The 15,000-nt window shown below is 37.4% G+C and overlaps 1 protein-coding gene across 2 annotated transcripts in view; it reads left to right on the top strand.

Moving 5' to 3' along the window:
• The window catches only part of LOC133616571 (adhesion G protein-coupled receptor D2), a 314,512-nt gene that overhangs the window by 8,775 nt on the left and 290,737 nt on the right, over positions 1-15,000 (top strand). The window contains exons 4-5 of one of the 2 annotated variants that reach the window (XM_061976002.1): positions 33-257; positions 7,105-7,746. In XM_061976002.1, coding sequence (XP_061831986.1) covers positions 33-257; positions 7,105-7,746 — 867 coding nt within the window. The remainder of the gene's footprint in view (positions 1-32; positions 258-7,104; positions 7,747-15,000) is intronic. The other variant, XM_061976003.1, reaches the window with a different exon arrangement.

Below are 15,000 nucleotides of genomic sequence, written 5' to 3'. Positions count from 1 at the left end.
TTTTAAACTTTTTTTTATTTTTTTTTAACCAGCTTTTACACTGGAAACCAGGACAGTTACATATGCAGAGACATCCTACGAATACATAGCTGATCAACTGCCATGGGACAGTGCGAGCGAACTGTGCTACCAGCGGTCTGGGTCCTTAGCCAGTGTCTCTACTCCGCTCGAGCAACAAGGGATCAACAACTTTTTAAAGTCCTCCAACATTTCTGAAGCTGCGTGGATTGCACAGAAATTCACCACTCATCTCCAAAGTAGGTTCGGTGTTCCATTTTTGCATACACCTCATTGATTCATGAGTTTTAAATATAAAGTGCTTAATAGCGAGTGCAAAACTATTGATGTACTACAGTATTAGTGGGTGTTGTTGCGTCAGACTAGTCTTCCTCTTAGGGAATAAAAGTCACTGGTCAATCCCAAATTCTTTCGGATGACATATATGTTGAGTAAGAAGGACCATCAAGACAGAATAGGAATATTACCGAATTTTAGTAAAGCTTTAGGAGACCAACCTTGCAATGCGTTAACAGCGGCATCTATAAGCAATCTGAAAATCAAACGGAAAGAGTCAGCTTATTTAGTACAAAAACAGCACCCTTCCGCCCAGAAAGAAATACAGCCTTATTGTTCTAAACCAAGGGTTCTTAACCTGGGTTCGATCGAACTCTAGGGGTTCGGTGAGTCGGCCTCAGGGGTTCGGTGGAGGTCAAAACACACCCGACTCATCAAGTAAATAAAAACTGTTCCTTATCGGCGTATTACGGATACGGCAACAGCAGAAGTCACACTGATTTGCAGGTGTGTAATTTGTTGTGAGTTTATGCACTGTGTTGGTTTTGTTGTTTGAACAAGGTGATGTTCATGCACGGTTCATTTTGTGCACCAGTAAAAAAACATGGTAACACTTTAGTATGGGGAACATATTCACCATTAATTAGTTGCTTATTAACATGCAAATTAGTAACATATTGGCTCTTAACTAGTTATTATTAAGTACTTATTAATGCCTTATTCGGCATGGCCTTATTATAACCCTAACCCTCTAACCCTGGCCCTAACCCTCTAACCCTAACCAACTCTAAAATAAGTCTTTGCTACTTAGAATATGTTCCCCATACTAAAGTGTTACCAAAAACATATAACTTTGTCTTGAATTTGAAAAAAAACCATTTTATTTTTCACTAAAGAAGGGTTCGGTGAATGCGCATATGAAACTGGTGGGGTTCGGTACCTCCAATAAGGTTAAGAACCACTGTTCTAAACTGATAAGGTAAAAAGGGAGTACATCATACTCCCAATACACATTCCAGCGCCTTCAAGGTTTGAGTTTGAGTTTGAGTTTATTTCGAACATGCAAGTATACAACATGATACATCACAATCTCCAGTTTCTCTTTTCAACATGTTCGAAAAGGAGTAGGAAGAAGCAGAGCTTATTTAATCCTACCCCTTTTCTTTTACATAACAGTTGCTAAAACTTTTGTTCACTTCCTGTTCTCAATTTATTCACAATATCCTCCATAAGTAATCACAATAAAATAAGTAAATAAATAATAATTGGTGAAGTAAGTTACATTTCATATGTTGAGATAAGTAAGATTATTTTGTGAGTGAAAGAATGGATGAGTTAAATAAATTCAGAATGTTTATCATGGTTCTTCTTCTTTATACTTTGTAAACACTTTAAGTTTGAAGAGTTTCTTGAAGTGGATCATATTAGTACATTGTTTGATTGCTTTGCTTAATCCATCCCATAATTTAATTCCACATACTGATATACTGAAGGTCTTAAGTGTTGTACGTGCATACAAATGTTTTAAATTACATTTCTCCCTAAGATTATATTTCTCCTCTTTTTTTTGAGAAGAATTGTTGTATATTCTTGGGTAGCAGGTTATAGTTTGCTTTGTGTATCATTTTAGCTGTTTGCAAATTCACTATGTCGTAGAATTTCAGAATCTTTGATTCAATAAATAAAGGATTTGTGTGTTCTCTATATCCAACATTATGTATTATTCTAACTGATCTTTTTTGTAACACCGTTAATGAATGAAGTGTACTTTTGTAATTATTTCCCCATATTTCTGCACAATAACTCAGATATGGTAACACTAGTGAGCAGTAGAGAATATGAAGTGATTTTTTGTCTAGAACATGTTTTGCTTTATTCATTATTGACGTGTTTCTTGCTACTTTATGTTGTATATTTTTTACGTGAGATTTCCAGTTCAATTTATCATCAATCATTATACCTAGAAATTTGGTTTCATTTACTCTTTCAATTTCTATTCCGTCTATTTGTATTTGTGTTTGACTTTCTCTTCTACTGTTACCAAATAGCATTATTTTAGTTTTACTGAGATTCAACGATAGTCTGTTTTTGTCAAACCATCTTTTTAATTTGTTAATTTCTTCTGTTATTATTTGTAGTATCTTCTGTGTGTTCTCTCCTGAACAAAACGCTGTTGTATCATCTGCAAATAATACTAACTTTAAACAGGTTAAACACAGAGTTTACTAGCGGACATAAGATACAAGCACAAACTGTACACATGGGAAAATATTAGCTGCTTTAAGCATGACTATGAATAAAGAAAGAACTATATAAAATATATGCCTTCTCCACAGTGTGTTGCGTGTGATTTACTAAGACTGCAAGTGCAAAAGTACCACAGACCGCCCGATTTAAAAAAGGTCTTTGCGTGGAGACACTGATTTCCCCACTTGTTTATGGCTTCATATTGTCCGCCCTGTGAGGTTTTGTCATGTTGCCATGCAGCACGCAAATATACCAGTACCACTTTTTTGGGGGGTTTTTTGAACCGCGATCCAAACAGCATGCCTGAACGTGTGTGTTGTGATTGTGAGTCTGGAATGATCCAGTTGCAAGAAAATACATATTGCAAGACGGTTTTTCACGTGGAAAAATTAATTTGCATAGAGTGAAGCAACTGGGTTGAGAATCGGCACCTCCGAGTCCGGGTCCATGGTTCTGTGGAGTGCCATCTCAGGGTTGGGAACAAGATTGATTGATTGATTGATTGAGACTTTTATTAGTAAATTGCACAGTACAGTACATATTCCGTACAATTGACCACTAAATGGTAACACCCAAATAAGTTTTTCAACTTGTTTAAGTCGGGGTCCACGTTAATCAATTCATGGATCTTGCTCAAGTACCTCGGAGTCTTGCTCATGAGCGAGGGAAGATTGGATCTGTGCGGCGTCTGCAGTGTTGCAGTCCCTGTATCGCTCTGTTATTGTGAAGAAGGAGCTGAGCCGGAAGGCAAAGCTCTCAATTTACCGGTCGTTCTACGCTCCTATCCTTATCTATGGTCATGAGCTTTGGGTTATGACCGAAAGGACAAGATCACGGGGGCAAGCAGCCGAAATTAGTTTCCTTTGTCGGGTGGCAGGGCTCTATCTTAGAGATGGGGTGAGATGCTCTGTCATTCGGGAGGAGCTCAGAGTAAACCCGCTGCTCCTCCACATCAAGAGGAGCCAGATGAGGTGGTTCTGGCATGCGGTCAGGAGCTGTTTAGGTCACGTCCGACCTGTAGACTCAGGAGACGTTGGAGAAACTATGTCTTCCAGCTGGCCTACGAACGCCTTGGAATCCTCTGGGAGGAGCTAGACGAAGTTGCTGGACTTCTGTGCTTAGGCTGCTGCCCCCACGACCCGACTTCGGATTCTGTTTCTGAATAGACGATATATGTAATATTTTTTATTTTGGATCGTCCAAACACATTGACACACACACACAGACAGAGACATTCTCTCTCGCAGTCATGTGTTTTTGCAGCACGACGGCCTTCTCTCTTGTGCCATTTGTGCGCAACTAGACCAGCATGCACATACTTTCGAAACGTGCTAAACAGTTTCAGTCTTGATAAATCACAAAGCGAGCTCTAAATGATTATATGTGCATCTCTTCCTCCCAGTATTGTATGTTCTCTGCTGGCCTAACATAACCGGAAATCATGATCATAATTAAAGATAAAAGTATTTTTTAATTAACTTTCCCTAAATATCTAATATCATATTATGCTCCTTCCAGCGCTGTTGTTTTTAGGTTATAGAGTTTTTATCCAATCAGAATACAGCTACCTTATGTTGCCATGCTGTACGAAATCTGCCCGAGGCCTTCAGAATCAACAATGCGGGCGTCCGTGCACTGTAAGCAAACGCGGACATAGATTTGATAGACAGTTGCGATAGCCAATCAGATCACAAGTTGTTGTCAGTAAGGCCTTCTAGCTGGCCTAAGGCAGATATATATTGTGATGTTATGAGCTAGGTAGCATAAGAACTCCATTACCCAGCATGCCACAGTAGTGAAGGGCATGCGCAGTAGTCCCGTTTTACCCAGCGCAATGTTTTTGATGAGCACGCTGTGGAGTAAACTTTAAGAACTCAGCCAACACGCCTTGTCGGCATCTTTTATGATTAGACAAGACAACACATTGTCAAGACGTGGACTATGGTGTGTTAGTTTTCCCGAGATGCAAGTAAAGCTGGACTGGTCATGGCGTGAAGGTAAATACATAATTTATTTATAATACTCAAAGGAACAAAAGGCGCGCTCAAGGCGGATGTACAAACTTGACTAACGAAACAAAAAGACTTGCACGTGGGCAAAAAACTATGAACAATTAAACAAAAACACTAACGGTGGCATTAATAGAAAAAAACTTACTTGGACATGGCATGAAGTGCGCAGAGGTAGACAGAGTGTGACAGGGGTATGAATGCGGGATGTCACCAGAACGACAAACTGAAAACAATGAACTTAAATACTATAGACATGATTAACGAAAACAGGTGCGTGACTCAAAACGTGAAACAGGTGCGTGACGTGACAGGTGAAAACTAATGGGTTGCTATGGTGACAAACATGAGTGCACAATAAGTCCAAACGTGGAACAGGTGAAACTAATGGTTGCTATGGTGACAAAACAAAACAAAATGCACAAAAAGTCCAAAAACAAAACCGAACATGACTAAAACAAAACATGATCACACAGACATGACACACATATATTTGCAAGGCCATTTTCAAAAAGGATATTTAAAGAGAAACGGCATCTTGTGAGACCATGTCGGCCAACACCTGAAGCTCGAATGGATTCTACAAATTGTTAGTTCAGATATTTTATTTTTTCACGTTTTAATGTTTTTTGCAATTTTTATTTTTACAGTACCACATAAGATATGTTTTAATTGCTGATGCGGGTTTATTGATTTTTAAATGCGCCAGAAAATATCCCGTTTTGTACACTGTTGGTGGTGATTCAATGCACAGTGGTGCGTAAATGTGTTTCTGTATCATATTTCTCCAGCAATGGTCATGTGGTGACATCAGTTACGGTATTTTGAGAAGTAATCGTTGAAGTCGGACATCACTGAAGGCCTAGGTGGGAAACGCACGGCCCCCCACTGGTTCTGATAATTAGCGTTTAGTCATATTCATGAAGTCAAACATGCTGAATAGATTGCGCTCTCTAATTTGCTCGTTTAAGAGCACCTGGCTCGCTGACAACAAGCTATCCATACGCTTGGGTAAAACGGAATCCATCCTATTTGGGTCCCACATCAACCTTAAGAAAGTCAATGACTTCACTATAAAAGTGGATGACATTGTTATCACCAGGAAAGATGAGGTCACCTACCTAGGTTCCATTCTAGAGGCTAATCTTTCCTGTGATAAAATGGCAACCAAGGTAATCAAAAAGGTCAACCAACGAACGAGATTTCTGTATAGAATCTCCTCTCTGGTCAACAAAAGTACCATGAGGATTCTGGCGGGAACGCTCGCAACCCTTTTTCGATTACGCATGCACCTCCTGGTACCCTAGCACCTCCAAAACCCTCAAATCTAAACTCCAAACATCCCAGAACAAGCTAGTCAGGTTACTTCTAGACCTCCACCCCAGATCTCACCTCACTCCTACTCACTTCTCCAAAGTGGGCTGGCTCAGGGTGGAGGACAGAGTAAAACAACTTGCACTAAGCCTAGTCTATAAAATCCGCTACATCTCCCTGATACCGAAGTACATGTCAAACTACTTCCTTAACGTAAATGACTGCCATAACCACAACACCAGGGGGAGCTCCACTAACCACGTTCAACCCAGATTCCGAACTAACAAAGGTCTTAACTCATTCTCTTTCTATGCCACATCAATGTGGAATGCGCTCCCAACAGGTATAAAAGAAAGTGCATCTCTATCCTCCTTCAAAACCGCAATAAAAGTTCACCTCCAGGGAGCTACAACCCTAAACTAACACCCTCCCCGGATTGTTAATAATCAAATGTAAACAATCAAATGCAGATACTTTTTCTTATGCCTTCTGATCTCTCTCTCTCTCTGCCCACTACTTGCGGTCCATATCCTACCAAGTCAGACCTACACTGTTCCAATATCCATTTCTCTGCTCTCAATTGTTGATGACTGATGATAACAACCAAACCTCCACACCCCGGATTGTAAATAATGTAAATAATTCAATGTGATTATCTTGTGTGATGACTGTATTATGATGATAGTATATATCTGATAGTATATATCTGTATCATGAATCAATTTAAGTGGACCCCGACTTAAACAAGTTGAAAAACTTATTGGGGTGTTACCATTTAGTGGTCAATTGTACGGAATATGTACTTCACTGTGCAACGTACTAATAAAATTCTCAATCAATCAATAAATCAAAGAGAAACAATTCTCTCATTTTAATAAACGCAAATCTTTGGTAGATCAGGCCCGAAATCATTATTTTTTTGCAGTCGTTCACTTTGTTTTTACTCTTGTGTGACATAGTGTTTGTGGGACGTGTGAAGCACACATTTGATCTGAGGAAAAAGTCTGAAGACTAATCAAATGCTCACATTTTTTTCAGCCCCGACAAACACGGTTGTAGTCCAAGTTTGAACAATATTGTTTATCATAGTGTTTTATATCTATCAGAAAAGTGGTTTTAATCTTAAAGCTTCAACTGGCTTTTGTACCTATTCGTTGTCATCTTTACAGAGTGACACGCAAATCTGTTTAGCTTTATGCCAATGCCTCTGTTTTGTCTTCTATGTGGGGTGCGAAAAAAGGTTCCTCCGAGACTTTGACCCTGGAGTTCAGCGGGCGCTCGGACCGGAAGAACGCCCGTCTTCTTCTCAAGTTTCCTCCCATGGGCGCAGTGACTGTTTGCGCCTATTTACGCTTCGACCCAAACTGCTATGGAATTTCCACCATATTTTCTTATTCCATCCAGTCACATATTAATGAGTTCCAGCTCCGCGCGAACCTGGTCCAAGGAAAGCCTGTTCAGCTGGCTCTGTTAGTGCATGGTATTCACGGCGCCTACCAAGACGTCTTCGACCACGACGGCTCCTGGCACTGGATTTGCGTTTCTTGGAACCAGAACGGTGGACGCTGGACACTATTAACTGATGGCAGATTGGTCTACAGTGGGGAAGGCCTGAACTCAACTGACAGCATTGGGCCAGATGGACTTTTTATTATCGGGCAGGAGCAGGACACCTACGGGGGCTCATTTAAGAAGGATGAGTCATTCTCCGGCAGCATCACCGAGCTTCACATATGGGATCATGTACTGAATAGAAGGGAACTGGACACTACGGAAAAGGAGTGTTCACCCACTACGTCTGGGCTGCTTTTCAAGTGGAGCGGAGCATCCTTGGAAATAGACTCGTCCCTTACAAAGATGTGGAGGAGCAGCCCGTGTAAAGGTACATGCTTAGCACACATTAAAACACATATCAGCAGTAGCATTTTGCATATCATTCACAATCTCTATGTTAGACAAGAATATGTACATCTTTTTTTCATGCATTCTAAGTCGTAAATAAATGCTAGCAATAGGTGGATAACAATGCAGGATTGGATATATTCCGCCTATAAACATATTATAAACATACGCCTCCATCGATGTTTTATATATATGATGTAATGCAGGGGTCCCCAAACTTTTTGACTCGGGGGGGCCGTATTGGGTTAAAAAAATCTGGCCGGGGGCCGGGCTGTCTATATATATATATATATATATATATATATGTATGTGCATATATATATATATATATATATATATATATATATATATATATATATATATATATATATATATATATATATATATATATATATCATACTTGCCAACCTTGAAACCTCCTATTTCGGGAGGTGGGGGGTGGGGGGCGTGGTCAGGGGTGGGGCGGGGCGTGGTTGGGGGCGTGGTTAAGAGGGGAGGTGTATATTGACAGCTAGAATTCACCAAGTCAAGTATTTCATACATATATATATATATATATATATATATATATATATATATATATATATATATATATATATATATATATATATATATGTATGTGTATATATATATATATATGTATGTGTATATATATATATATATATATATGTATATATATATATATATATATATATATGTATATATATATATCTACATCCTGAAAATATGCAAACAAAACTGTGTTTAGATAATTGATACTTCAAACTTGCATAAACAAATCTTAAGGAATATAACATAATTTGGCTTCTGAGAGCTTCAAAATGTAATGAATAAAATGCTAAAGTTGTTGATAAACAAGCAATTATTTTAACAATTAAATATGGTCATTTTAAATGAATTATGATCATTTAAAATTAATTATTTCAAATATGTTTATTTTAATGTATAATTCTATGGCTGGATGTAATAAAGAGTCAGAAAAAATACAAATAAAAATACAATTAATTTTGATGTTTTTAGCAAAATATAGTAAACATTTATTTGTATTTTTTTTTTTTTAAATTAATAAATATATTTGTTTTTAGGTAAGATAAACATAATAATACAATTTGTCTCTAGTCTGGATGATTTAGTTATTGTCACCCTGTTGTCCTCCCGTCATGAAAAAAGGCTGTCCTCACTCAGGTCCGCATGGAGCTGGAGGGGGCGTGGCCTCCAGTTCTGGCTGAAAATCGGTAGATTTTCGGGAGAATATTTGTCCCGGGAGGTTTTCAGGAGAGGCACTGAATTTCGGGAGTCTCCCGGAAAATTCGGGAGGGTTGGCAAGTATGATATATATATATATATATATATATATATATATATATATATATATATATACATATATATATATATATACTATAAAATGCTAGGTCAGGAAAAAACACATAGGCTATTTAATCCCTACAAGCCTGTTTCACAGGTTTCCCTGGTTTTCAGGGGATTTTTAAATATATATAATGTAATAAAAATAAATAAAAATATATATATATATATTATAAAATGTTAGGTCAAGAAAAAACACAGAGGCTATTTCATCCCTACAAGCCTGTTTCACAGGTTTCCTTGCTCTTCAGGGGGATTTTAAAATATATATAATGTAATAAAAAAAAAATATTAAAAAAAAGATATATATATATATATAAATAAATAAATGATAAATGGGTTGTACTTGTATAGCGCTTTTCTACCTTCAAGGTACTCAAAGCGCTTTGACACTACTTCCACATTTACCCATTCACACACACATTCACACACTGATGGAGGGAGCTGCCACGCAAGGCGCTAACCAGCACCCATCAGGAGCAAGGGTGAAGTGTCTTGCTCAGGACACAACGGACATGACGAGGTTGGTACTAGGTGGGGATTGAACCAGGGACTCTCGGGTTGCGCACGGCCACTCTCCCACTGCGCCACGCCGTCCCTTATATATATACTAAAATCCCCTGAAGAGCGGGGAAACCTGCGAAACAGGCTTGTAGGGATGAAATAGCCTCTGTGTTTTTTCCTGACCTTGTTATTAAGCTCTACCCCGATATTGAGCATGTATAACGGATAAACCTCTCTCTCTCTCTCTCTCTCTATATATCTATATATATATATATATATATATATATATATATATATATATATATATATATATATATATATATATATATATATATATATGCATATATGCGCGCTCAATACCGGGGTGGAGCTCAATATACGTTAGGTCAGGAGCGCGATGATGTGACGTTATCGTTGGGAAAATGCATTTTTAGAAAATATGATCTGCCTCAGCGGCTAGGAGACATCGAGAGTAACAAGCGGTAGAAAATGGATTAGAAAGGACAAATTAAGTTAAGTCCCGAGTAAAAAAATGTTTTTCTTTAATTAAAAAAAAAAAAAAAAGGGTTTTTTACTTGGGACTTCCCTTGGGCCGGATTTTGGACGCTGGCGGGCCGTAGTTTGGGTACCCCTGATGTAATGTATGCTATATATGCAATATAGTAACAGGCACATTCATAGTAACGTAATATTTACTTGGGGTGCACAAAAAAATCGATTCACATCCGAATCGCGATTCTTATTAAACCTGATTTTAAATCTATTCAGAATTTTCAAAAATCGATTAAAAAAATTAATTAATTAAATTGCTATTTTTTTGTTATAAGAATGCCTTTTAAAAATACTACTTAAGGTCATCTCCATGCAACCAGCAGTGGCTTTTTCTAACCTCTAACCTGTTTTGAATTATAATTATTAAACCAAATAATACATTGTGAGAATCGGTTTGAATCAAATTGTCAACCCAGGAATTTAGAATTGGATTGACTCGTTAGGTGCCTAAAGATTCACACCCCTAATATTTACCCTAGTTTGGTAATTGTAAGCATACGGCATAAGCACATTGATTTCACAGACGTATCACAACATTCGCTATCTCCTTTAACAACAACCACTACTAATCATGAAAACCCCATGAGAGCCAACGACGACTACTTTGGGACAAATGATGATCCAGGACCTTATATGACGAATAAAGCTCCTTGAAATTTTTTATCCTGAATATACAGACGATTAGCCACAAGTTTTAGAAGCCGTGTGATGAGCATATCCAATGAGAAGCATTATTGCTAAGTGCTCATCAAAAAAACCCAACTATGGACTAAGGTTGTACGGTATACCGGTATTAGTACATATTCGTATATATATACACATATGAAACATATTCGTATATATATACACATATGAAACATATTCGGTACTATACCGCCTCTAAAAAGTACCGGTCCTCCACCTAATCCTCTCCTACGTGGCGACAATTAAACTAAGATTCTTACAAGTATCAATAATGCAGGAAGAGGAATAGCTAAACATGCTTCACTACACACCGTAGCTCACCGGCGTCACAATGTAAACAAATGCCATTGGTGGATCCACACCTGACATCCACTGTAATAATACCAAGTACATGAGCGTATCTAGTCGATACTACTATGATTACGTTGATATTTTTTGGAATCACAACATCTTCTTTCATTTTGTTTTAATTTATATTATGTTTATAAACTCAGGAAATATGTCCCTGGACACATGAGGACTTTGAATATGACCAATGTATGATCCTGTAACGACTTGATACCCAAATTTGTGGTATCATCCAAAACTAATGTTAAGCATCCAAACAACAGAAGAATACATGATTATTACATTTTAACAGAAGTGTAGATAGAACATGTTAAAAGATAAGTAAGCAGATATTATCAGTAAATGAACAAATTAATAATTCATTTTTACAGCTTGTTCCTCATAATTTTGACAAAATAATAGAATGATAAATGACACGATTTGTTACTGCTTATGGCAGCAGACTAAAGCCTTTGTTTGCTTACTTACTAATAAAAGACAAGTTGTCTTGTACGTTCACTATTTTATTTAAGGACAAACTTGCAAAAAGAAGCATATGCTTAATGTACCGCAAGATTTTTTTTGTTAAAATAAAGCCAATAATGCAATTTTTATGTGGTCCCCTTTTATTTAGAAAAGTACCAAAAAGTATCCAAATACATGTTGGTACCGGTACCAACATTTTGGTATCGGGACAACACTACTACGGACACAATAAAACAATCACTTACAGTACAATGTCTGCTCTCACTGGGATGCCCACTGATGGGATGTTAATATCTTTCAGCACCAGACTTGTTTTTCCCATTTAGATGATGATTTAATCATAATCCTCACTCTCCAGGGAGAAAAAAACGGTGTTAGAAAACAAGCATATTGTTGTAACTTCCTCGCGACGTCTTCATCAGGTCTGAACTGAACGTCAAGTTGACCAACTTCTCGGATTATGGCCACAACCTTCTACTTTACAAATGTGAGGCATGATTTTTAATGCAGCACAAACTTTTTACCAACTCAGAGGCGATGCAGAAGCTCAGTATGTCAATAACTGAAGTAGTGATCAAGGAACCACTAAAAAGTTAGCTCTTATATTAGCAATATTGCTAAAACTTCGTCTATATGCAGGTTTTTTTTAATTTTTTATTTACTTTGTCTTTTTATTTATTTTTTATTTTTTTCTTTTATTATTTTTTTTTTAAATAAACCTTTATTTATAAATTTCAACATTTACAAACAGTTGAGAAATAATAATCAAAGTAAGTACAAAAACAGTACAAAATCCGTACAAAACAACGCCAGGGGTTTGTAAATAGAATGCAAAATATACATAACGTATTTTTCGGACTATAAGTCGCAGTTTTTTTCATAGTTTAGCCGGTCTCCAGTACGATTTATATGTTTTTTTCCTTCTTTATTATGCATTTTCGGCAGGTGCGACTTATACTCCGGTGCGACTTATACTCCGAAAAATACGGTATATAACAAACAAAGTGCAAAGCCATAGGCTCACTCAATTTCAGTAAATAACTTAAATTTGGAACACCGCATCATCGTTTTCACAGCTTTTTGGTTGTTAGAGGTAGAGAGTGTTTTAACGTACAGTTCTAATTCTTTTTTAAAGGCACAAAAAACAGGTCGGGTATTGAGAAACTTACATTTATCAATACAAAACTTAGCCAATAGTTTAATGAGGTTGCAAAGGTAAAATTCCTTTTCAAATTTTTTTTTCATACAGTGTAAATCCAAATAGCACATCTTTAAAACAAAGCACAAATTTGTCATGAATATTGTAGGTCAATATGCAGGTCACGACATATAAATGGAGTATTGTTGTCTGTTTTTGGGTGTTTATGGGTGAGACAGATGACTCATTAGCTTCATTCTTAGCCGTCCAGTACGGGTTGTATATTAAAAATTAAAATACACACAAAAAAGAGAAAAACATGCGTCTCACGTGGGTATTGTGAATGATAGGCAAAACTCCATAAATTGTGCGGTGCCACTTTAAGTGTCGCCTGCGCTGACTGGTACAAGGGCTGGGTGTGGTTGCTGTGCAGAAAAACAATTACTTACAGACCGTTCGACAGCCAATTTGGACTGCACACTTTACCGTCATGTGCCAGAAATCTGCAATGTATTTATGTGTCGAGCACACACCCATATGGCAAGCCAGGATAGCTGAGATAAATGTTTTGGGGGAAAGAAACAAACATTCTGTGTATGTCTGTCCCCTCCTCCGTCCTTCTACCAAACATTTCATTATTAGTAGCCTGTTTAAGGCCTTTTTAGTAAACCGTTCAGATTGTGGACCGTTACTGGATTAACATTGGTGTAGGGTTGTACGGTATACCGGAATTGGTATAGTACCGCGATACTAATGAATCATTTTCGGTACCATACCGCCTCTGAAAAGTACCGGTCCCGCGCCTGCGTCGAAGTCACGTCGTGACATTGCTGGTTTACAAGCAGACGAGCATGTTCGGCGGCACACAATCACTGAGTATTTACAAGCAGACACAGTGTGTAGACAGAAAAGGGAGAATGGATGCATTTCGGCTTAAAAACTAACGATAAAGGTGAAGTTATAACACTGAAACGCCCACCGAAAGAGGTGCTCTAAAACATGGCTGGCTAGTTACCGGCAAACGTCCATCCGCCGTCGGCAAGGTTTTAGCTACTTCTAAATCACTAATCCTGGTCTCCATGGCGACAAATGAAGTAAGTTTCTTACAAGTATCATCCCTGCATCACAATGTAAACAAATGCCATTGGTGGATCTACACCTGACTTCCACTGTAATGTTATCAAGTACAGGCACGTATCTAGTTGATACTACTATGATTACGTCGATATTTTTTGGCATCACAACATCTTCTTTCGTTTTTTTTTTATATATATAATATGTTTATAAACTCAGGAAATATGTCCCTGGACACATGAGGACTTTGAATATGACCAATGTATGATCCTGTAATGACTTGGTATCGGATTGATGCCCAAATTTGTGGTGTCATCCAAAACTAATGTAAAATATCAAACAGAGGAATACGTGATTATTAAATTTTAACAGAAGTATAGTCAGAACATGTTAAAAGAGAAAGTAAGCAGATATTAACAGTAAATGAACAAGTAGATTAATAATTAATTTTCAACCACTGGTCCTTAATAATGTTGACAAAATAATAGAATGATAAATGACACAATATGTTACTGCATATGTCAGCAGACTAATTAGGAGCCTTTGTTTGTTTACTTACTACTAAAAGACAAGTTGTCTTGTTTGTTCACTATTTTATTTAAGGACTTAACTGCAATAAAAAACATATGTTTAATGTACCCTAAGATTTTTTGTTAAAATAAAGCCAATAATGCAATTTTTTTGTGGTCACCTTTATTTAGAAAAGTACCGAAAAGTATCGAAATAATTTTAGTACCGGTGTTGTACCGAAATCTGTTACCCATCGGAATTTGTAACTCCAGGGGGCGATGTTCCCATGGCGTTAGTTTGATGGTTAAACGGCAAGCCCAAAGAGGAGGAGAAGAAGAACGCTTGCGTAAATGGCGTAAACTATCCTTAATGCTGAAACGTCAGTTGTCAGAATTTCAGCATTAATAAATTACACATATTCTGGAAATCAATGACTTACTTTCATTATAGTATGAGTCCATTGTTATTATTAATGCTGAAATTCTGACAACTAACGTTTCAGCATTAAGGATAGTTTACGCCATTTACGCAAGCGTTCTTCTTCTCCTCCTCTTTGGGCTTGCCGTTTAACCATCAAACAAACGTCATGGGAAC

The sequence above is a fragment of the Nerophis lumbriciformis genome, linkage group LG14 (assembly GCF_033978685.3).
Source record: "Nerophis lumbriciformis linkage group LG14, RoL_Nlum_v2.1, whole genome shotgun sequence".
NCBI lineage: Eukaryota > Metazoa > Chordata > Actinopteri > Syngnathiformes > Syngnathidae > Nerophis > Nerophis lumbriciformis.
Note: the sequence above shows the minus strand (reverse complement) of the source record. Positions and strands in the feature narration are given on the sequence as shown.